This window comes from Pelophylax lessonae (assembly GCF_965119305.1).
Source record: "Pelophylax lessonae genome assembly, chromosome: 2".
Taxonomy (NCBI): domain Eukaryota; kingdom Metazoa; phylum Chordata; class Amphibia; order Anura; family Ranidae; genus Pelophylax; species Pelophylax lessonae.
Genome location: NC_138769.1, coordinates 643790648 through 643815687, shown reverse-complemented (window position 1 = coordinate 643815687; position 25040 = coordinate 643790648). Strand labels below are relative to the sequence as shown.

Genomic DNA, 25040 nt, shown 5'->3' with positions numbered 1-25040 from the left:
ACTGCGACATTGCGGTGGACAGATCGGACTCCTGACTAACATTTTTGACACTTTTGGGGGTACCAGTGACATTACTACAGTAATCAGTGCTATAGATATGCACTGTTACTGTAAAAATGACACTGGCAGGGAAGTGATTATTAGTGATCAAGGGGTTAAGTGTGTCCCTAGGGGTGTGATTCTAACTGTCAAGGGGCGTGGCTTGTGATGTAACCACAGAGACATACGATCCTACATAGCAGGATCGTATAGTCTCTGCAGTTACACCAGGGAGAATGACAGGCGGCTTTGCTTACATTAGCCGTCTGCCTTTCTCCCTCTCCAGCGGGAGATCGCGAGTGGCCAGCAGACATCGTAGCCGCCGGTCACTTGCGCGGGGATGTGAGAGAATGAGCGGGGGCAGGAGCGCGCCTCCGGCGGCGCATGCTCGACCCCTAGAGGCTCGTGGGCGAGTGATGTACCGGTACCCCATGGTCCAGCGACTGTAAACAGGCTTGTGCATACCTCCAGTCCGCTGAAAAAAAAAAGAAAAATGGAAGGGATCTGTCCTCCTCCATCTAGGTGGATAAGATTGGAGGACAGTTTGACAGGCGTAGTCCATTTACTCCCGGTCACCCACAGAGCAGAGTGGGCTCTGTCCGTGTGAGCGGACACTGACCTGTCACCTGCCCGCACTGCTCTGATCAGCAGGGGATCAACTGACAGATGCCCTGCTGATCTCAACAGAGTCCGCCCTGTGTGAAATGGGCCTTTGCCATATGATAGCAAATGATGTCATCTTTTATTGGCTGTTTTTTTGGCCAAAACAAGCTATGTTTTTTCTTTTTGGTTTTTAATTTGCGCTAGGTCATGTGCACAAGTTCCACTCATCTGGTCAGATTATAACTTTTATCTTGCTACAAGTGCACATGCCAAAATGATGTCCACATGCTGTACACGTATAATATTTGTACTAACGTTTATCTACCTACAGGTTATATGAACCCTCTTGCCGCCACCACTGCCCATGACCTATACGTAAATATCAACAATGTGTAGGGAGCAGGCCCCACCGTCGCTGATTACACACTATTAATGTTTACATCTTCCCCTGAATGAATAATTTATGTGGCAACACATATGCAAAATAACCTCAGCCATTCTGAATGACTGAAGTAACAGAGTAGTGTGCATAAGCCCATAGAATACAATACTGCTACATTCAGATCTGTACAAATCAGACATCCCAACCTGCAAAAACTAATTTCAGGGAGGTGTCACTCCACGCTGGGCTCTGTGGTATGCAGTGGATATCCCGGCAAGGCTGAGGGCAGCAGTGTCAAAGCTCAGCTGTCAAGACTGTGATCGGCTCACAGGCGGAGTGATATCAACGCTCTTCGCCTGTGAGAGGAGGAGTCATACAGAGGAAGCACACAGCTGCAGTAGAGAGCAGAGCCGCCTGCTTCCTCTGCATGGCTCCTCCTCCCACAGGCAGAGTGCACTTGATATCACTCCGCCTGTGAGCCGGACCTAAACAGCGGCTCTGTTCTCAGTCATGACAGCTGAGCTTGCCTCTGACACTGCCGTCCTCAGCCCTGCCGGGATATCGCCCTGCGCTCGCGGGTGTCCCTGAGTGAAGGGCCAAATGCTGGAGATTGCCACAACTTGCGGGAGACTTGAGATGTTTTACAAATTATGAATCTGACCTCATGCTCCGGCCATACTGGCAGCAAGATCTTCAGTAAAAATTCTCCATACGCTGTATGCACGTTTGGGGTAATGTTTATATGTGTACAGCATAAATGGAACCTATTGGCTGCTGCTCAGGGCCCACATGTAAACATCAACAATATGTAGGCAGCGGGCGCCACTGCTAATTACACACCATTGATATTTACATCTCCCCCGAGTCGGTCATTCATGTGGCAGTGGTGCATGCGCAGAATGACATCGGCCATTCTGAATGACTGAAAACCAAGGTTATTCTGAGCATACACAGCCACCAAATCATTAAATGATTTAGGGGGAGATGTAAACATCAATAGTGGGAACAATACCGAGGGAAACAATTGGACACGACTTTCTATGTGCTTTAATACTGAACTGCAGGCAAACAGCTGTATACATAGATGCAATACATATACAAGAGCTGTTTCACCTATCAAAGTCTTTGTATTTCTGTCCAGTCTTGAACTTTACATAGCTCTGCCCCATAGCAAAGCCCTGTCTAGAGGAGGAGGGGACCTGATCTTTTTCTGCTGTAGTTTAACTTTTATTTACAAGTCCCCTTCAAGAAGAAAGAAGAAGTAGCACACTGGTGGGCTTATCTCTCCGTCTTGCTTCTTTCACTGTATGCACTACAAATGATGGCCATGTTGTGCTGTTTCTTTCCCATTCAGTCTGAGCCATGCTGTATAGGGACTGTAGGAAGCTGACTCCAATCAAATTCAGGTGCATGCACTGCTTGCATTAAAAAATAAATTTAGTGATGTATTGATTACAGAGCTGCATTCCTCTTTGTGGCTTTTTTATACACAACTTGAGTACAGCTTTAAAGTATTTAAAGGGAACTAAACTGTGGAGGTGGGAAAAAGTCCCATGATTTAGGACTTTTAGGGGTTGGTTTTCTAAAACTGAACAGTGTAAAATCTGGTGCAGCTGTGCATAGAAACCAATCAGCTTCCAGTTTTTTTTGTCAAAGTTTAACCACATCAATACAGGGCACTTTTACCCCCTTCCTACCCAGGCCAATTTTCAGCTTTCAGTGCTGTCCCACTTTGAATGACAATTGCACAGTCATGCAACCCTGCACCCAAACAAAATCTTTATAGTTTATTAGAGACATATAGAGCTTTCTTTTGGTGGTATTTAATCACCACTAGGTTTTTTATTTTTGGATGCTGAACAAAAAAAGTCCAACAATTTTGGAAAAAAAAAAAAAAAAAAAAAGGTTTTCTAGGTTTCCGTTATAAAATTTTGTAAATAAGTAATTTTCCTCCACTGATGTGCGCTGATAAGGCTACACTGAGGGGCACTGATAGGCTGCACTAACAGGCATTACTGATGGGCACTGACAGGCATCACTGATAATCAGAGCATGGATCATCAGTACAGATGTCCCAACTGAGGAATTAAGCTCATTAGCACTCCTCTTCTCACACACTGTCAGCGTAAAGAGAGGAAAGCTGATAATCGACATTTCCTATTTACACACACTACACTACATCATAGGATCTTTACTGTGATTGGTGATGCGATAAGTCCGAGGTACATAGCACACCACCAAATGCCGCTCACGAGCGTCCCATTCTGAAGGACATTATATGGCATCCAGTCAGAACGGTAAAGCTGAAGTTAGAAGCTGATTGGCTACCATGCACAGCTGTACAAGATTTTGCACTCCCCAGTTTTAGTAAAATCAACCCCAAAGTGTCAAAAGATACATTGATCTCATCACTTGACACTAATTTATCTGCAGAATGATGTTAAAGGAAATAACCAAATATGTCATATCAGCTGGAAGAAGCATAACATCTGGGGGAATAACTTTTTGGGGAAAAATTATACAGCAGGTCCAAAGATACTACCTACCTACCACAGGCGTCCACACATTATAATCCAAAAAGGGGTAAAATCTAGTATTATCATACTAGGTGACAGTGGTGGTTTTACCCCTAAAAACACTCATTCCTCAAGCATTGTTCAAACAACAGCCCACAGAAATCATTGGAACATATTTAAATAAATATAAACATATCATGGTGGATTAAGGTCTTTCTTTTTCATATTACATAAGGCTAGCAGATGTTAGACAATTTATGGGGAGTTACACTGAGGAAAAGTTAGTTGTACTTCAGGGACAGCAACATTAACTGGAATCACAACAGACTGTTAAGTGGTTATAAATATGATTGGGTCATTGAATGTCATAGCACTACGGTAATATTAAAAAACTCACTAAAATACTATGAAACTTGCCTCTTGATGTAAACAGTCTGGGGACCAAATGGACTAAAGCTGAAACAGAAATATTTCAAATCTGAAATTTTGACACTTCAATATCTATTTCCAATGCTTCCACTTTTTTTGGAGAAAAAAGTTAAAACATAATTAACATGGCTGGTGCATGGCATGTGGCAAAGATACACAAAGTATAGAGAACATGGGAGACGAGGAGGGTGTTTGTATGGCTTGGGGTGCTTTATTCTAGATAAAGGTAGGTTATTCCTTTTCTTTTAGCAGCAGAATGACTTCAAACACACACAAAAAAAACACCAAATATATCCTCAGTAATGATACTAAAAGAACCAATGCGTGATTTAGGTATCAGTATTTATTTTCTTCATACATTTTTTGCTCCCTGTTTACTGCAGGATCCTGGAGACTTCTATGAAGGATATTGTGAACATAATAGGCCAAGCTTTTTTCTTTTTCTTTTTAATATGCATTCACAAAGCATTTTTTTTTTAATCTGCTCAGCAACTTCTATACTGGAAGAATGGCCAGAAGGATCTCTATGACCACTGCTTGGTTAAAAAAAAAAAGAAATTTTAATTTGTCCATTCCTTACCATACCTAGGTTGATTTATGTTTATACACAAAAAAATGGCAAGCATCCCATCATATAACTAGTATTTGCAGCAAGGAGCACATGGAAGGGAGACACATGTCTAAAACCAAACAAAAATTCCCAGCTAACTGACCAGCCAGCCTGCAACAAACTGATTTGACCCCAACAGTTCATGTTAAAAACAGAGGTTTCGTTTGCCCACATTTGCAAATATATGTTTAGGCTGCTGCGGCCACACCACAGCACCCCAATGTACTGCGGTTCTAACTCTATAATTTTGAAAGTCCCCCAAGTCGGAGCACATATAGAATGATGGATAAATTAAGGGAAGGTATGCCTAGAGAGAGCCCAATCCTCCTTAAAGCGCAGTTCCGCCCTCAAAAATGACTTTGGCCCATCCGCTTGCTTTAAATGCCCTAAAAAACAAATGGATAGTCTCAATTTTTTTTTCTTTACTTACCTTGTTTTTGAAGAAAGTATACTCACCTTCCTTCTACTTCCTCCCTCTGTGGCCGCGGCCCGTGCCGTCACTTCCCGCTTGCGTTGACTCCTGGGAGCTGAACGTCATCGCTCCCAGGAGTCAATGCGCCTGCACCGGCCCCGCTCGTCAGTTCCGGTTCCGTGTCATCCCATGCCCAGAAGCTGTGCAGGGACGACGCGCCTGCACCGGAAGTGACGAGCGGGGCCGGTGCAGGCGCATTCTGGGATGAAGAGGACACCGAAGAGGACGTCCTGGCTTCAGCTGCCCACACCTGAGATGGCAGCGCTGGACCAGAAATTTTCAAGGTAAGTATTTCTTCTAAAAGGTAAGTGCGACCTGGGACAGTTCAGAGGCTATCCATTCTGGAATGCACTAGCCCTGGCTGTCCCGGAGGTATTTTTTTCTAAAAAACTTTTCCGAGGCCGGAACTCCGCTTTAAAGATATATGACTTGCAGGCATACCTGTCCTTAATCTATCAATTATTATAGATGTGCTCCAACTCTCAAAATTATAGAGTTAGGACTGCGGTACACTGGAGTGTCAGGACATGGCCGATGCAGCTTCAGCATATATTTGCTAATATGTGTGCAAATTAAAGCGGAGTTCCAGCCATTCACTCACCTGTCCAACGGTCCAGCGATGCGGCCGCCCGAAGCCTTGATCCTCTCCCTCGGCGCCGGCATCACTGCTGTGGGAACCCGGCTGTGACAGTTTGCGGCTTCACAGCCGGGTACCCACTGCACATGCGCGAGTCGCGCTGCGCGTCTTGATTGGCCGGCAATCTTCTGGGACCTCTGACGTGTCCCAGAAGATTGCAGGGAGGGAGGGGGAGAGGAGAACTTCCGTTCAGGGCGCCGCGGCGCTCCGAGCGGAAGTGGGAGCGGGTACCTGTCAAAACTAGGTACCCGCTTCCCCTCCAAAAAAAATTACATGCCAAATGTGGCATGTCAGGGGGTCAGGACTCCCTAAAGCGGAAGTTCCACTTTTGGGTGGAACTCCACTTTAAATATCTTGTTTTTAATGTGAATTGTTAGACAGGGTCAGTTTGGTTTGTTGAAGGCTGGAAAGTGACCTGGGAATTTTTGATTCATGTTTATTGAGGAAAAGAAAAGCAGAGATGTTACCCATTAAAGGTATAGCTTTTAGGCCCCTTTCACACTGGTGTGCTTTTGCCACTCTTTTCCAGGGCAAAACAAAAAATGATTCCCTATTAAATGCTATATAACTGTCCACACTGCAGGTGTGCTGCGTTTTGAAAAGTCCTGCATGCTGCATCTTTGGTACAGTTTCTCAAAAGTGCACCAAAAAGGCACCTTCCATTCCATTACCACCCTGACAAATGTGAGTTTTAATCTGACTCCTTGGGTTGTAGAGGGAACAATTTTCCTGCTTCGTGTTCTTATCAATTGGGCCCCCGAGTTTCTTTCTAATTGGACATTTTAGTATGATATATAATGGTAACAGACTCAATTGGCGTGCCTCTTACTGCTACTAAACTATTAAGATGCATGTACATAGGCAAGGAGGCAATATACAAGAGGGCTGCTTTACTTCCATAGGCTTCAAGTATCATGTAACAGTGTACAATTTCAGTTATTTAGTAAAGTAAAATTCAGAATTAGTAAAGAATAAAAACATAACATGTGTAAAGGACCGTTTTGTGCAAATAAATATATGAAAAGTAAGGATAAACAGGGAGGTATTTTCAATGACATTACTCTGTTCCTTGTAGCCAACACGTTGTACTATTTTATATATAAAACTGTTTACTTCCTCCTACCTGTGCCACTGAAATCTATCACTGCTTTTAGCTGTTATATGGCAGCTTTGTTTATTATTGTAAAAAAAGATGGCCTACCTGCAAGGTTGTCAATTTCCTTCTCTTGAAGTAGACTAACAGCATCATCATCCCCTTCCAACATTAGCTCAGTTTCAGCATTTTGATTAACAGAAGCCTGGCTTCGGAAAGCTTTCTTTGATTTCATGACATCTTCATCTGTGCCTTTGGTGCAAAAAACAAAGATACCATAGCTAAAAATAGAGCCAATGCCATGCTACAAAAGTAGTTGAGAATAACTCAATACCAGAGTAAAGATTTAATGTCAACATAAATATGTAAAGTAAGGGGTAGAAAATATGCAGATATAGAGAAAAAAAATATGTAACACATCAACAGCAGATTAAAATGTGTAAAGTCGTGGTCACACATGCAGAGGATTATCCCTATGATATCAATCTTGGCATCTAAATAAAAGCTACCTTAATGATTACTACATATAATAATATATCTGATAGGTGGGATTTAGAAAAATGTAATAAAATACATAAAAAAAAAAAAAGTAAAAGAAAATGCAGGGACCAACACAGATTTATAAATTTGTAATAAAATCTTATTCTTAAAATGTGAGGACAGGGAAACCCCTACATGTGGTGACCAATTGTTACCCCTTCATATTTTTAAGACAAAAATTACATTTTTAGCATCAAATTAATTATTTTACATATACACATACACCGCACAAACATATGCATATAAAATGTACACACATCTTTAAAATCTATTCATTTTTAATTACTTCTACTACTCAATAATGCATAAACCTTATGTTTTTTTTTTTTTAAGCTGCCTGTCTGTACAGCTGCTATATATAAAATGGTTTCAATCAAACACAGTTTACTTTAGTAAAATTGATTTTTAAATAGCAGTCTCTGAAAGAATGAGTAGAGGCCGTTTTTCTAAGGTATGAAATAAACGTTTATCTAAATGAACGGCTTGACTAGAGGATCTTTTATGAATTAAGGTCACATTAATCAATATAAGCAGCACAGGAGGAATGAGGTCTCCCAGGGGCGGTCTCATTACATGGCTTGTAAAGACTGTCCTCCCACAAAAACGACTTTAACACGCCACAAATCAAACGCCAGTTACAGAGCTACTTTGCTTTCTTTTCCCCATCTTGTTTTATAACCCTGTAGACTCTTAAACATAACATATAAACATACAGGAGAAATTAACCACTACACCCACTATAAATAATAGAACACTGTAAAGATAATAATGCACAGGCAAATTTAACTGATTTAAGACATATTTTGTTAACAGTTGGCCTTTGTAGCAGATTAGAAATCTCCCCAAACATTCTTGAAAACCATTTATCATTTCCCTTCCACTTCACAATTATGTGCCACTTTGGGTTGGTCTATCACATAAAATCCCAATAAAATACATTTAGGTTTTTGGCTGTAACATGACAAAATGTGGAACATTTCAAGGGGTATGAAAACTTTTTCAAGGCACAGTATGCTTTTTATATGAATGCCTTTTTACCTTTCTCCTATTACTGCTCCTAATTCTGGAAGGTTAGCATCAAATGTTGAAAAATAAGTGTGCATGATAAAATCTTACAGATCTTACAGAAACATCTGTCCGCTGCTGGACCAGCATTACCAGAGACCTTCCATTGTCAAACCATGAAATAAACACAAGTTTGAACAGTAAACACAAGGGGGATGATTTGCTAAAACTGGAGTGCGCAAAATCTGGTGCAGCTGTGCATGGTAGCCAATCGGCTTCTAAGAGCCGGTTCACATTAGCGCGACACGACTCCTTACTACTTCGGGGGCGACTTGTGCATTACATTGCACCAGGACTTCGGAGCGACTTGCAAGGACTTCACATAATGGAAGTCTATGCAAGTCGCTCCGAGGTTGCCCCAAAATAGTACAGGACCCTTTTTCTAAGTCGGAGCGACTTGTGTCGCTCCTATTAGAACTGGTCCTGTAGCGGTCAATGGACCGCGAGGGAGCGCGACTTGTCAGGCTGACAAGTCACCCGACAAGTCGCGCTAATGTGAACCGGGTCTAACTATAGCTTGTTCAATTAAGCTTTTAAAAATAAACCCTGGATGTTGATTGGTTTCTATGTAGAGCTTCACCAGATTTTGCAATCTCCAGTTTTAGTAAATCAACCCAATGTGTCCAATAGGATGATGTTCTGAAATATAGGGGCCTCAATTGGTTTCACAGAAAGCTTGGCAATCTTCTCACATCTATGCACAGTTTTAGTCATAAGGAATTATCATTAATAAAATTAATTTTCATTCATTTTCCACTAGGGATCATATCTGCTTACTGGCTTCCTTAAAGTGGAACTTCACCCAATAGGGGAGGTTCAGCTCTTCCTCCTCCTCTCCCTTCACATTTGCCATTTTTTTTGGGGGGGGGGGGGGGGTTGACACAACCCAGTCAGATTGACGTGGTGGTCTGAGTGGACGTTCGGCCCCCTCTCCTTCCCCTGCAGCCTTCTAGGACATAGCACAGTTGCCAGAAAGCTGTGGGACCAATCAGATGGTGCAGCACAGCGTGCGCATACGCAGTAAAAGTAGTCACAGCCAGCTGCCCACACTTAGTATGTCGAATCCTGGTGATGAAACCAGCTGGGTGAGGAGGACACCAATGGATCCTGGGACAGGCAAGTGTCTATTTTATACAGTTTTGGTAACTGCTGACTTTTCATTTTTCAAAACATGACTGAAACACCTCTTTAAGTAAAAGGATATCTCAGCTTACAATTATTATTACAAGTTTGCAGCAGGCATACAAATACATTTTAGAGAAAACTAGCTATAAACTTTTGTAATTTGAATCTGTATCTGTGCTATAAAAACCAATGGCTCTAAATATTTTATCCAAAAAAAAATCACAAATAATTATTTGGATTTTCTTGCTCACTGTCTTACAATACAATATCACTAAGTCTAACTTAATGTGTATATCAAACAACATGGTCTCTTTTTTTTTTCCTTGTAAAATGTTTTTCCTCTTTCATTGCAGTACAGTTGATCCTGGCAGGATAGCTCAGGCGGGTTGGACTCATGTCGAACTCACCTAAGCTCATCCATACTCAAGAAGATAACAAGTAGAGAAAAAATACACGCTCCCCAGGAAGGAAACTATCTTGGCCCATAGAAGAAATTGTGACTCTGATCCATTACACCACAGGAATACTTAGGGAAGTATTTGATATAAACAAACAGAAATTGGCCCTATACTTGCTTTTGGCAGCTAGGCAATTGATAGCTGGAGCCTGGTAACAAAAACACCCAGTCCCCCTCCAGGCTGTCAGAGACCGTATGAATGTGATGCTGACTAATGAAAAGTTGTCTAGTATCCTTAACAACAAACAACCTACATTTCATAAAATTTGGGACCCATGGATTAGTCATGCTTTGCCTACCCTACACCCCTCTAGTTTGGCATCCTTTAGACCAAAGTCTGTGGGGAATACACTCGTTTCCCCCCCCCCCCCTCACTTTCTTCCTTCCCCCTCTTTCTTTGCCCCTTTTGGCTGACGGGATCTAGTTATGTTGTTTTGATAGCATGAACGCCTAGGGCAACTTACCCCGCAGTGGTTTATTTTGCAATAGAATTTACAATGATGATGCCAGTTTGAAATGGGAGGGGGGAAAAGGTCTGATTCTGGTGCACCACATTGAATCAGCGATAAGGCTGTTTATGTGGAAAGCTGGCTTTCATCTCTAGAAAAGGCTGGCAGGATAGAAAGTTAACCTCATCACAGTGTTACCTAAATGTACTGACAGGAAATCCTAATGTTTCCAAACATCTGGAAATCTACTTCAAGGGAACTTCATTTCTTTTTTTTTTTTTTTTTTACCTCTCATATATGTAATATACAGGTTCTGCTATTGATATGACCATTGTAGGCAACACTTTTCAAGTACACTACAAATGGGCAATTCATTCAAGATGTGAGGATAAGGATAGATATGTGTTAGTGAAATGAACACCTCTGACAAGAGTCCCGATAGATGTATTTGAAAAGATCTCCCTCTCTAAAAGCAGCACTTTGTATCGTCTATAAAGCACAGCAGAATTCTGCAGAACAGTGTTGATGACATGCTCTCCAGGATACCACCTCGAGTGATGACATTCATGGGTAATAATCACATATACAATCCTTAATAGGCACTCTGAGGGAACATATCAATTTAGGGTAAGCCAGATTTCAGAGAGTATCCTAAAATACAACCCCTTATTTTGATTCTGTGTTAAGTATACTAAAGGCCATCAATGTACCACAAATGAGTTTTGCGAATCTACAAATGCCAGAAATTAGACAAATTTAAAAGTGTGAGTTACAGAAGAAATAAGGTGTGTTATGAGGTCATATAATCCATAGCTTTTTTTTTTTAAAGAATAAAGTTATTGAAAAATGTGACACAGTGATAACAGTAGGAGCCAAAACAAGATACTTGTACAGTAATACTGATGGTACAAAGTGACTGAGACCAACGTCAACATAATGTAACAATTTGCAAAAATATGGCATAGAGGAAAAAATCTAAAACAAACTGTAAGAACTCCCAGCAGTTGTGGGCTCAAGCATCCACATGGGCAGTTTCGCTAATTGGGTCCAGTTAAGGGTATAACTAAAATCATTCCAAGAGGTGACGTGGGCTTAACAGATTCTTGGAGGACTAGGAATTATCGTAAGACAGTAAACGGTACTGGTTGGAAATTCAAAGGTATCGTCAGTGCCACCTTTTTCAGAAACTATTAGGGAATATAAGAGAGAGACAAAAAAAGATAGAGGAATCAAAGGGAAAATTTGCTTGAAAAAAAAAAAAGATCCTAGACTTCGTAATATTTTCATTGACCTTGGCCAACATTTCTTAAATTCGCATAATATAATTTAGTCCCTTAACCCATTCCCTTGTGGTAGGTATTGTGGGGGCCTTCCAAGATCTGGGAATCAAGACCCAACTTCAGCTGACAGTTAATGACATACCGCTCTATGTGGCATTTCAAGAGAAATCACACTACCCAATTCATGAAACTTCTGAATCAGAGATAATGCAACACATTCTACTCCTTGCTCTCTATGTCTTCTAGACACCACTAATCTGTAGCCAACAGTGTAAAAAAATCACATGGACATTTAGGGAATAGTTTAGCCAGAATAGGACCCTGGGCAAGACAGCAAATTTGTCTACCTCACCCCTTCGACTGACATAAGGATAGCAAGGAGCACAGAGAAGCTGCCCCATTTTAATTTTCTGTAGTGGCATTGCCCCATGAGAAACCAACTGCTTATAAGTACATCTTTCCTTGTGAAGAGACAGGCAGGTACACAGCTGTGGCCAACTACGATATCACCTGGTTTGCTGCAGTAGCATGGAAGGATACAGCTGGGCCCCTTGACATCTACCAGGTGCTTAGGCCCCTGTCCTGGTTGCCTTGAAGATGAGCCTGCTCATGGGCATCAGAGTAGTGCATCTGTACAGCAGAAGTGTGTAGGGATAGACCGATTATCGGCAAGGCAGATATGCACTTTCCCCTGATATATGGGTATCGGCCCTGGAACTGGCCGATATTGCCGATATTTTTGTGACATCATTCTGCCTTCTTAGGCCACCTCCCTCGCCTTGGACAGCCTCGTCTGGAGTCAGGACTAGCCTCGCGGGAGTGTATCACAGCCATACACCCACCCACAGTAGCCCGGGGCTAGCCAGTCACCCACATCCACAGGCCATGTACCAGCCAGCCAGCCACAGGCACTGTACTAGCGAGCCAGCCACAGGCCTTGTACCAGCCAGCCAGCCACCCACCGACAGGCCCTGTACCTGCCAGCCACAGGAACTCTACCAGCCAGCCAGCCACAGCCCCTGTGCCTGCCAGCCACCCGCCCACCACTGGACGCAAGACAGCCAGCCAGCCACCCACCCACCACAGGGTGCCAGACAGCCAGCCACCCACCACAGGGTGCCAGACAGCCAGCCACCTACAGACAGGGTGCCAGACAGCCAGCCACCAACAGGTCCTGTCCCAGCCAGCCACAGGCACTGTACCAGCCAGCCTCCCACAGGCCCTGAACCAGCCAGCCACCCACAGACCCTGTGCCAGCCACCCACCTACCACAGGGTGCCAGCCAGCCACCCACCACAGGGTGCCAGCCAACCACCCACCCACCACAGGGTGCCAACCAGCCACTCACCACAGGGTGTCAGCAAGCCAGCCACCCACCACAGGGTGCCAGACAGGCAGCCACCCACCACAGGGTGCCAGACAAGCAGCCACCCACCACAGGGTGGCAGCCACCCACCACAGGGTGCCAGCCAGCCGCCACAGGGTGCCAGCCAGCCACCCACCACAGGGTGCCAGCAAGCCAGCCATTAAGCATTAAACAAAAATTAACATGTTCAGTACCAGATTTGTGTCAAAAATTGTCTTTATTTTTTAAAACTTTAAATGTACAAAATATCAGTCCATATCGGCTGATACCGATACGTTGTGACCAAAATATCGGTATCGGCCCTGAAAAAAACATATCGGTCTATCCCTAGTAGTGTGTACCATCTTCAATGAAACATTAATAAAATCTAACAATCATCCCAACAATCTTCTACCAACAACCTGGGCCATCTGACAAGAAATAGACTGGACTCCACCTTTTATTACCAGCATATTTTGTGGCCATATGCAGATAGGTCTTGTAATTTGTAAAAACCTAACGTACTACAGGGATAACGTGACATGTAGCTCCATCAATGAAGGTTCTGCATTTATCAATAAGAAAATAGACACAGAAACCCAGTAGTTGTTCTTCACCGAGAGAAGGCATCAAGGACATACTGAAGGAAAAAAATAGATCAATATAAACAAGTTTTTCATTTCATGCTTGCCCAGGCTAGGAGAGCTGACAATATACTCTGATTATGGGAGTTACCTCAGCGTAACACGGGAAGGTTATTACAGAAAGCACGGGAAATGGAGTGTTCTTTACATTGACAGCACTGCTAATAAGATTGTTGTGCTTCAAATATGCATTAACCATTGCCACAATACCGACCTGACAAGGCTTATTTCTCCATAAATTAAAATTTGCCTATAAAAGAGACTAGGACTTCTGTGTACATCCTGAAATTACATTAGAGAGAACATAATAGTTTTAAAGGAATGATTTGATGCAATAAACTTGCTGATCCCACAAAAATTACTTCTTGAATGACCTACTAAATACCTATATATAAAGTTAAAGGCGAATTCTCCAAATTTTGTTTTCTAAATTATAGTTTCCCCCTTGTACCAATATGCCATTAATGTACCTCTGTTGGCAAAAAGAAAAAAGCTTTCTTTATATTTTACAGAAGGCCTTACCTCCAGTGTCTCCTATAGAAAACTACTCCATTACTTCCTTGTATTTGAAATAGAAAATTTGTTGGAAGGAAGTAGTTCAGCAGCTGACCTTATTACCATATATCCTGCACCTGTCCTCCCCCTCGAGGAGATTGCTCCCGGCCACCTCTCTACTTACATGCAGTCATTATCAGTGAGCACCGTTCTCACTGAATACACAGCCAGTGTTTTCTTGGCTAACCGATTGTATTGTACATTACCTTCTTTCAAAGATTTATCATTTGGAGCAGGAGCTGAGCAATCACATAACAGCCTATGTAGAGAAGAGCTGTAGCAATGAAGCAGGACAAGTGTGTCCCTGGAAGTCTATAAAGCTTACCATACACTATACAATCTGATTATACAACCTCCTTTAGCTCTACCATCAACTATGTAGTGCAGGGGCCTGCCTGATTGGATACAGAGTGATTGGATAGATAGGCGTTGTCCTCCTATTAGTTTTGGTAAATTTAAGGGAGATTGTACAGACTGTACCATTAGATTGTATAGTGTCTAGCCACCTTTATATACCTAAATTAACTAGTTCCGCTTTTGGTATCAATGATTTGTTAAAGGAACCCCAAATGTGGAAGCAACAGCACATTTTGCTGCATGCAAAAATGTGGGACAAACGCACGCTCTAATGAGCTCTATATTGAGTTTTATTGTAACTGTACTGTCTGCCCTCATGTTTTTAAATCACTGCACTTTATAAATCCTGTATAATAATAAAAAGATATCTTTTATATGAGGCTTAGGGATTTGACAAGAGATAATTGCCATTATTACTGCTACATTTATCATTTACTCTGGCTGCGTAAGGTGAGCAATAATTTTTTTCTACATACTAAAATTCTGGTAAACCACATACAGTCAATGGGCCAAAATCCAGTCAATAAATTAATTTAATAAGCCTCTCTGATCAATAAGGGCCCTATTATTGGTGGAACATTGTCACATTACCATTGCTCAGTGTCGTAGTGCAATTTTTATGTATAGTCCACCAGGAAGTAATAACAAGTCCCAAATAATACTTGCAAATGCAGAAGTAGGGGGCCAATCCTGAGGAGGCACTTTATAAAGGCAGTCTCTTGTGACTTAGAACTCCATGAAGGCGGGCAAGTCTATTGGAGCAATCCGGGCAGTCTCTGGGGAAAATGGCAGTTTAACAGGGCAGTCTACTAAGCAGTCTCTTGGAGTTGGCAGTGTACCATGACGTTATTTTTGGAACCACGGTACTCTCAAATCTTTGACAGCATGCTATTATTTTGGAAACAAGACCTTATCTGGTACCACAGCAGAGTTGTGTAATATTACATTTTTATGATAATCTGGCTTGGCACTTTTGTATTGTGCATAAAATGAAAAACAATGAATAGTTTATATTAGCCTTTCTAAACCTTTTCAGCACAGAGGAACCCCTAAAAGAACTTTCTGGTCTCAGGGAACACCTGCTAAAAATTACTATAGCTACAACTCGTTATACATTAGTATGATGGACAGTGGGGAAAATGGTCCATACAATTGTGGTTAATTGGAAGATTTATCCCCTTACAGATCGCTAAAAAGATTAACTTATCTGAGAGGCAGAAATTTCTCATTGCGCAAGGAACCCCTAGCAACCTCTGGAGGAACTCTAGGGTTCCATAGAACCATGGTTGAGAAACCCTGCTCTATATATTGATGCATTAAAAATCAAGTTTCTGTGTGTAATTTACACATGGAAGCAGTCTTTTTGATATTTCCTACTGATGGTGGAAAATAATAGACAAAAGGACTCTGATGTAGAATACAAACTGGTCCTCTAATATTTGATGCATAAATCATGAACTCTTCATATCTTGAGGTGCCTTTTTTTTTTTAAAAAACCTTTACGCAACATTGGGTGTTTAAAACTACATATTTACTTTCAGAAAACAGGAGACGGAGAGCTGAAATTACACTCTGCAGAGCTCAGTGAGGAGAGCTGATTGGAGGTAAGGGACACAACCCCTCACACAGTATACGGGAACAGAGCTGAGGCAGAGCTCCCTCCCCTGACACCATTTTTCTCTTGGTGTCAGGAATACTTGTCAGAAGTGATTTATGCTGATAGCAGAGGAAAGAAGCAGCAGACAGAAATGACACAATTGCAGCGATTCTGCCCACAATTCCCAAATCGCCGCAAATCCCAGGATGCGCTTGTGATCCCATTACTTTTAATGGTACCCCAATCGTGTGGCGATTTTGTTGTGACTGTCGCCCGACATCATCGCGCAAACAGAATCACTGTTAACTGAGACAAGCACACACTATACAGGGATATGCTCGATTCACAACTATGCATGTTGCTTTTAAACGCTTCTGCAGTTCCTTTTGCTGTGGTTTTTCAACACGATTTTACCTCGAGTTGTGTTTTTATGTTTTTTTTCTTAAATCTGTTGTTGGGCAAATCGCAGCAAAATCACGCAAACAAACTCGCAGGACGCCTGTCGCCCAAAAGCAGTGTTTCAGGGGTGTAAATGGCACCTTAGTGCTCTTAGCTGAGACAAGCACACACTATAGAGGGATATGCTTTTATGTCTGAGGTTTACAAGCATTTTAAGGTCAGGTAAAAGGCTCGATTCTATGCATGTTGCTTTTAAACGCTTTTGCAGATCCTTTTGCTGTGCTTTTTGAACACGTGATTTTACCTCAACTTGTATTTTGATGCTTTTTTTGTTAAATCTGTTGTTGGGCAGATTAGGTGGCAAAATTGCACTTGATGCTTTTCTGCAGTTACGCCACTGAAGTTTATTGAACCAAGAGCACAAAAAAAGCACTGTTTTGCATTTAATAAAAATCACTGTCCCTTTCTAAAAATGCAGAGGCACAAAAATGCATTGATGTGAACGTGTTCCATAGGAACCCAGGTTATAAAATGTCCTGCATTTCTGTGAAAAGCATGAAAAAACGCATTGGTGTGAATGGAGCCTAAAATAGACACAGTATTTCAGAGATCTTGCCACCACAATTACCCTCCACTAAACATAACATTTATAGTGTGGCATTTATGTATTCTGTAAGTGAGGGCTTTGATAAAATGGCGATTTTGAATTCCAAAATCTTACCCAGCAACCTAGTTAAAAAATGTACTTAAAAGTTTAAGTAGATTACTGTATATCAGGATTAAAAAAAAACAAAAAACAGCTGATTTATTAAAGGCTGCCAGGAAAAAAAAAAAAAGACCTTTCAAAAGGTAAATCACAGGGTACCATGCCTGGCTAGACACATGGCTGATGCATTGTGTACAGCGGACTGTATCAGCATGCTTTAAGAAATGCGCCATCAATACTCATTTAGGTGTACACAAGAGGTAAATCTTCTACGGAATTCGTCTTCAAGGTCATAAAGCAGTGAGCAGGGACATAGCTGCACTCTGGAAATCCTGTCAGCTGCAGTCTTCCTTGAACCTTCCTAGCACCAGACCAAATAGATCTGATTCATTTTGTCATCCTTGCTGTGTGTTTGTGCTAGACCGGGGCCGACTTCTCTCTCCTGAAATGCACCATCACACTTACTTAGGCTGACGCCTTTAATCAGTGCCACAGCGGAGATTGCCGACTTCGCTTTCATGCATTAATATTTCAGAACAGTTTGCTCACAAACTAAGTGATATGTGACAAGTTAGTAAAGAAGCAAGCTGAGTATAATGTCTTATGCAGGTTTATGAGACAATAATGCAGCCATTACTTTAAAGTTTATTTGTCATTTTCTCACAGCAGAGAAAGCCATTTTGTGGATTGAGCCATGATTTTACCCTGTCATTGCTATAAAATTCTATAGGACCAGCGTATTTTCCACGAATATCTTTTTGTGGTGTCACCATTTAAAAACATGCTACATTTAAAAGTCCTACCTTGCCAGGTACAAGCTTGTTACCCGTTGGTACCATACCCCTGCACTGCTACACAAGCTCTTCCCCTCTACTTCGCAGACCTGCTGGAGATGCCTGGCTGAACCTGGCACACTTTTGCACGTTTTCTGGTCCTGCCCCCGCCTTACCTCCTTTTGGAAGGAAGTTCACCGGATTATCACGCAGGTTATGATAATCTGATATCGCCTTCACTCCTGCCCAATATCTCTTGCACCACTCCCCTACTTCCAGTAGAACTTACTCTAAGTCACTAACGATACTTATGGTGAATGCCGCTAGGCAATGCATCCCTGCGCTTTGGAAGTCTACGCGCACCCCTACCGTCAAGCAGTGGTTCCAACGCCTCAAAAAGGTGGCGGAGATGGAGGAGCTTATTTACATTGCGAGAGATACTCCTTCTAAACACCACAAAAAATGGGCGTGCTGGATCCACTTCACCTCCACACCTGAATATTCCCGCCTTTGTCAATAGGGACCCAATGTCGCTGAATTTAACAGTCCCTCAGCTACGCCGCTCACTGTGCTTTTCACCCCCCCCTCCCCTCCCCCCCTTTTTTTCCCAACTCCACCCCTCATCTTTCCCTTCCTCCCCTCCTCCCTCGCCTATCCCTTCTCCCCCTTCTCCCCCTTCCTTATTTCCCTACTCCTCCTTATCTTGTGCTGGGCGCTTAGTGGTTACCGGGCAGGCCCGGTCGACTGGCTCCCCTCTTCTTCTTTACATTTTAGTGGCTTTTTAGTCATTCCCTCTCTTGGATGACTCCCCTGCTTCCCGTCCCTGGGTGTCGGTCACCCAGGGTATGGGCCTCACTGAGGACCTGTCTGACCCGACTAGTTGTGATCCCCTTGAGGCTTCCTACCTCCTTCATGTCTGTCCTATTTTCTTCTCATACATACCACCTATTTCTTTGCACTTTAGGTCTCCACCAAACTCCATGCGCTGCGCATTGGGTAGTTGTCCTGTGCTCTCTCGGTTTTCAATGCTGTTTCTGTAAGCAATTTTTTTTTGTTATACATGCTTTCTTTTGCTGACTATTTGTACTTTTGTACTTTTATAACTCAATAAAATATTTAAAAAAAAAAAAAAAGTCCTACCTTGCAGTGAGCTGCACTGCCCCACACTGCAAGGGTTACCTGCTCGTTTCTGTCTAGGAGATGGTAATAGCACTTATAACTTACCTGATCCTCCATTCCACCAGCAAAGGGCCTTCCCCTCTGTTCCAGCAAGTGGACTATCCCTCTGTGTCCTCACATCCAGTGGAGGACTATGGGCCCTGCATTGGATTTGATGACATCAGAGGACCTTAGACTACCTAAGCGCAAGAGAGAAGAGGCTGCAGGGACCAGTCTAGCAGTGCAGACAAGCCTGTGGAGGATCAGGTAAGTAAAACTGATGTACCTAATCCCCTAGGCATAAACAGGCAGTCAACCCTTGGGAGGGCCGATGCAGCCCAACTGCAAAGGAGGTCTTTTAAGTTTTCTAGAGCTCAGCTTTAAAGTACGACTCCTAGAGGCTTTACCACTTCCTGCCCAAATGCTATGCAAAGCAATAGCAGTGGGATATTTTACAGAGAGTTTCTAACCTTTCCACACGCTATCCAAACCAAAGATCATTTTTTGGCTAGGTTGAGCGACTGTCAACGGGCTATAGTTGGTCTTCAGATAAACCGTACATGCCTATAGAGGACACATGTATTATCTGCATTCACAAAGGGGATTCATTCATACTAATAAGACAACATTTTGCTTAAAATGATTGTAAAGGCTCAAGGTTTACCAGTCTATGCATGAAGGTACAAAACCTTCTCTGTGCAGCAGACCCCCCCCCCCCCCCCCAATACTTAACTGAGCCTGATCTTTCTCCACCGCAGTGCACGGGAGCCTCCACTCTGCTGGGTCTCTCCATCCTCATTGGCTAAGACAGCAGCAGGTCTCCCGCTGCAGTCAATCACAGCCAGTGAGCCAATGAGTAGAGAGATGGCCAGTGCCGAGCCGCAGCCCTGTGTGTGAATGGACACACAGAGCATTTGCTCAGGAGTGCACCTGCTCGGGTACCACCAATGCAAGCTGTTTCCTATAGAGGGACTCGGCAGGAGGGAGGGGCCAGGAGAGCTGGCGAAGGACCCGAGAGGAGGAGGATCGGGGCTGCTCTGTGCAAAACCAACTACACAGAGCAAGCAAGTATGGCATGTTTGTCATTTAAAAAGAAAATTATTGTCACTTTAATAATTCTACAAATGTAACTTACTTGAAAGATCTCACTTTATCTTGTCTTCAGGGTGTTCACGGATTTGTATTCATGAGGACCCCATCACCCTTATGCTTCTAGATAACAGCCCAATGTTGGCAAGATATACATGTGATCTAAGCATTGTCCATCAAACAAGTTATAAACGGGTAAATTATTGGGCACTTGCAAGGGTTGAAATCAAATGCAGAGATTTCCCAACATGGGGGAAAATTTCAGCAGCTGCTCAACAAAAAGGAAAGGCCAATACATTACACATGTGATGTATGAGTCTGTTGGCTGACTGTAGGATTCAAATCCACAAGCAGTCCAGGCAGCAGGTGAATCACACAGCATGGGTTGATCTTAATCACTTGTTACTTAAAACTCAAAAATGTTATTTAAAAGCACTGTACCTACAAAGAAGCATATACATATCTCTTCTGCTACCTGTGGTGGTGAACAGTGCTCTGATACTTAGAAATCCGAGGCTAAAGTTTCGCATGACACCTCCAGGAGTGTTCTCCTTGGTACCCAGTGGTGCTCAGTGGCTCTTTCTTCTGACCTCCACCCTTTACTGGATAGAGTAGCAATGTGCAGATCAGCAGTAGGAACCATTTAGTGCTGAGGGGGGATCCAGGAGATCCACAGTCCTGGTTGGTCTTGCAAGGAGCTTTAGCCAGGGGTTACTCAGCATCAGAGCAGTGTCCTGTAATGTGGACAACAGGAGCAGCATTTCCTTTGCTTCTCAGCAGGTAGAGTACAGAACTTGAAAGGAACTTTTGTAAAGCCACAAATTGGCTTTAGTATGGCATGTGATCTCAAATGTAATTATACTTCAGGAAAAACTGAGCATAGGGTAAAAAATGTATATCCATATGTAATTAATGAATGTCAAAAATAATGTAAAATACAGAACTACAAACAACTAAAATTACACCCAATTTCAAGCTTTCATGTAAAAATTATGCTTGGTCCAACCACCTCCTTCGTGAGTTACTAATATGATGGGTGGAGCTTGGCAGGCCAGAATAGGTGGAGCAAATCTCAAAAAATTATAGGAAAAGTTGAACATTATACACAATTTCAGCTACCTATCTCTGCATCTACTAATGATTATGACACTAAGTTTGCAGTTCTCGGCCTATTCTTTTTTCCATCATACCATCTAATATAACTATACACACTTGTGCCAGATTTACTTTAAAGCTAAACTCCAAGGTGACAAAAAAAAGACATGTAACATGTATTTCTTTTCAATGCATCTAGTAAACGCACTTGACTTTGACATGATATCTGCCTCCTAGATGCCCTGTACAGTAGTATTTAGATGGGAAGAGGAAGGAGTGGGAGCTGCTTGGAAATGTGTTGACATGTTGAGAGAATGAGAGAGCAGAGTGATGACCTCATTAGTTGCTGCTGCACTGTCATTGTCCAGACAGAAGACTGGGGATGGGGAGAGACACCATTGCATTCCTAAACTGTAAGTGGTGCCATCCATCAGGGTGTGCTATGTGACAGGGTAGTGTAAATCTCTGGATGGATATATTGTAAAAACAAATCTTATGGAAAGTAAAACCATTTCCTATTTTTTTCTTTATCTGAGCATTTAGTAGTGTGCCTGGAGTTTAGCTTTAAGTACAGAAAATATGCAAGATTCTTTCTCATGTAATCCTCAGGAACAAGATAAAAGTATAAGGACAGATGTCCTCATGCACTTTCCTAATACACTACATTTAAATAAAACCTTACTGAGGACGTTTTTGTATGGCTGTTGTTCACTTGTCCACCTGAAAACACTAGTTTCCTGGCTGTCATGCTGATCCAGTGAATTCAGTACTGATGTACTGATCTGAATGGCATCTAGATCAGGAATTTGGACTTTCTGGATTTCCATGCTTGCTTTAGGTCAAGCATGCCAAAGCAGCAGACAGCTAGGCAACTAGCATTTTCCGAAGAAGATCATGTTTCCTTTAAGGGTAAAAACTGATAATGTAGAGAAATGAACTTAAAACCAGTAAAAACTGCTTTTGAATAAAGAAATAAATAGGAATTAATTACCAAGAAAAAGAAACTCTCCCTGCCTCTAGCTCTTTTATTAATCACATTCCAACACCAGACGCTGAAAGTACATCAAACTGTACCAAATCCTTTTCACATGACAAGCTCATAAATTAGTCAACTCATTAGAATCACCAAGAGGAATAGAAATAGCATCAGTGTAAAAGGCACATTTAAACAGGGACAGGTCAACTGAAACTCTCATATGCCGATCTCCATGTGTCCAAACTTCAAAAAGACAAACACGTCTGCACATCTGCTTTCTGAAAAGTGAACCCTTTTTTTTTTTTCTTCTGCCGTGAAAAAGAAGAAAATTGCATGTTTCCCAACTTTCTAAAGTAAATCCAAAAGTTATGGAAAAAATAACCCTGACCACACAAACTCAATTTAATATAGAGACTGAGAACAGAGTAGCGTACTAACCGTATTCAATGGCAGCTTTTAAGCGGGCATCTGAATGAGTTGAGCCAAATGCGTTGCGCACAAAACGTCTTCTCCGCCTTAGGTCATCCTCCCAATAGTCTAGTCGCCAGAAATCATGGAGTTGACTGAAATGGAAGAGGGATTTAGTTAGATGATGCTTTTTTTTTATGTTAAACATTTCTAGCTTTGGTTTCACGAGTTTCAGTTGAACACTCTAAACAAGATGAATGCAGCCCTATGATTTTTTTTTTTTTTGGGGACATGTCGGTTCACCATTGTAAAGCAAGTGGGAAGCATAGTGCCCATAGCACACCATAGTGCAAAACAGAACTGTTTTCAATTTGAAGATGTAAAATCACAGAAATTGTATTTATTCATCCATTACACCACAGTTTAAACACTTGCTGACCAGGCCTTTTCTGGAACTTTCTGTTTAAAAGTTTAACCCCTTCATGTCGACTGTACACAAAATATGCGCCCCACTGGACTGGGCTTTTTAAATAAGGCTGCATATTTAGATCTTGCGTATCTCTTACCGAGAGCCCTGGGCCCCATTCTAATGATCTAGACCTGGAACGTCCGATTCTGGGTCACCTTATCACTGTCATCGCCTCTAATTGGCTATCACAGTGATCAGCCACTGTGAAGCCTGCCCCCCTCTGTGTTTTCTGTCTCTGTGAATGCAGAGATAGAAAAAAAATGTGTGCAGAAAAAAATAAAATAAATAAGAAAGAAAAAAAAAATACCTGGATAAAGGTTTGATCTAGGTCAGCTTCAGGGTTAGTGTCTGGGTGAAAGGTCAAGGTCAGTATCTTCTGGACAGGGTTTTGTTTTTTTCTTAATTTGTATCAGTGTGTTTTAGGCAGGATAAAATGTGCACAATGGTTTCTGGGCTGTACTCCGGGTACAACAACAACATACACATATGTGGTATCGCTACAATAATCAGCAGGATCATTTATTTCGGGTTGTTCTTTGGTGGTAGGTTATGATAGTAGTAGGAAACTATTTTGGGCCAGGGTTCCTTGCAAAATAAAATGAGGAAAAAAAAAAATCAGGAGATATCCATTATTACATAGTTACATAGTAGTTGAGGTTGAATAAAGACAATAGTCCATCCAGTTCCACCTGTGTAGGTGTGTGTGGCCATAATCATCTCTCATACCCCTGAATGTTCTGATCCTTGAGATGTATGTCCAAGAGTCTTTTGAAAGTAGCCATACTTCCCGCAGAAACTACCTCTTGTGGTAGAGAATTCCACAATCTTGTAGCCCTAACAGTAAAAGAACCCCCCACATTGCCTGAGGTTAAAACGCTTCTCCTCTAATCGCATTGTGTGTCCTCGCGTCCTCATGCAATCCTTGCGACTGAATAGCTTTTTTTCTATGCCGAGACCACCATTGAGGTATTTGTAAATTGCTATCATCTCCCCTCTCAGGCGTCTCTTCTCCAGGGAGAATAAATGAAGCCATTGTCGACGCTCTTCATAATTAAGGTCCTCCAATCCCCTAATTAGTTTAGTTGCCTTTCTCTGGACTCTCTCCAGCTCCAACACTTCCCTTTTGAGGACCAGCGACCAGAACTGGACAGAATACTGCAGATGCGGTCGGACCAGAGTTTTATAAAGTGGTAGAATTATAGTTTTATCTCTGGAATACATCCCCTTCTTTATGCATGCTAATATTCTGCCAGCTTTGGCAGCTGCCGTTTGACATTGCATGCTATTGCTTAGTCTATCCTCTACCAAGACTACCAGATCTTTCTCCATTTTTGATTCCCCCAAAGGTTCCCCCCCCTAAAGTGTATTGTGCTTTTATGTTTTTAGACCCCAAGTGCAGGGGGTCCTGGGTTCCTCCTGGTGCATGACAATGGCCGGTCTCATGTGGCAAGAGTATGCAGCCAGTTCCTGGAGGATTTAAGGAATGGATACCATTGAATGGTCCCCATGCTCGCCTGACCTAAATCCAATAGAACACCTCTAGACTATTATGTTTCAGTCCATCCAACGCCACCAGGTTGCACTTCAGTCTGTTCAGGAGCTCATGATGCCCTGGTCCAGATTTGGGAGGAAATACCCCAGGACACCATCTGTCGTCTCATTAGGAGCATGCCCTCATGTTGTCAGGCATGCATACAAGCACGTGGGGGCCATACAAGCTACTGAGTACCATTTTGAGTTGCTGCAATGAAATTTCAGCAAAATGGACTAGC

The 25040-nt window shown here is 42.4% G+C and overlaps 1 protein-coding gene across 5 annotated transcripts in view; it reads right to left on the bottom strand.

The window, feature by feature from the left end:
• Positions 1 to 25040, bottom strand: part of NBEA (neurobeachin) — a 1052497-nt gene that overhangs the window by 270037 nt on the left and 757420 nt on the right. For all 5 annotated transcript variants that reach the window (XM_082246613.1, XM_082246612.1, XM_082246614.1 and 2 more), the window contains 2 exons: positions 22830 to 22954; positions 6890 to 7033 (listed from right to left, as the gene is read on the bottom strand). In XM_082246613.1, coding sequence (XP_082102739.1) covers positions 6890 to 7033; positions 22830 to 22954 — 269 coding nt within the window. The remainder of the gene's footprint in view (positions 1 to 6889; positions 7034 to 22829; positions 22955 to 25040) is intronic.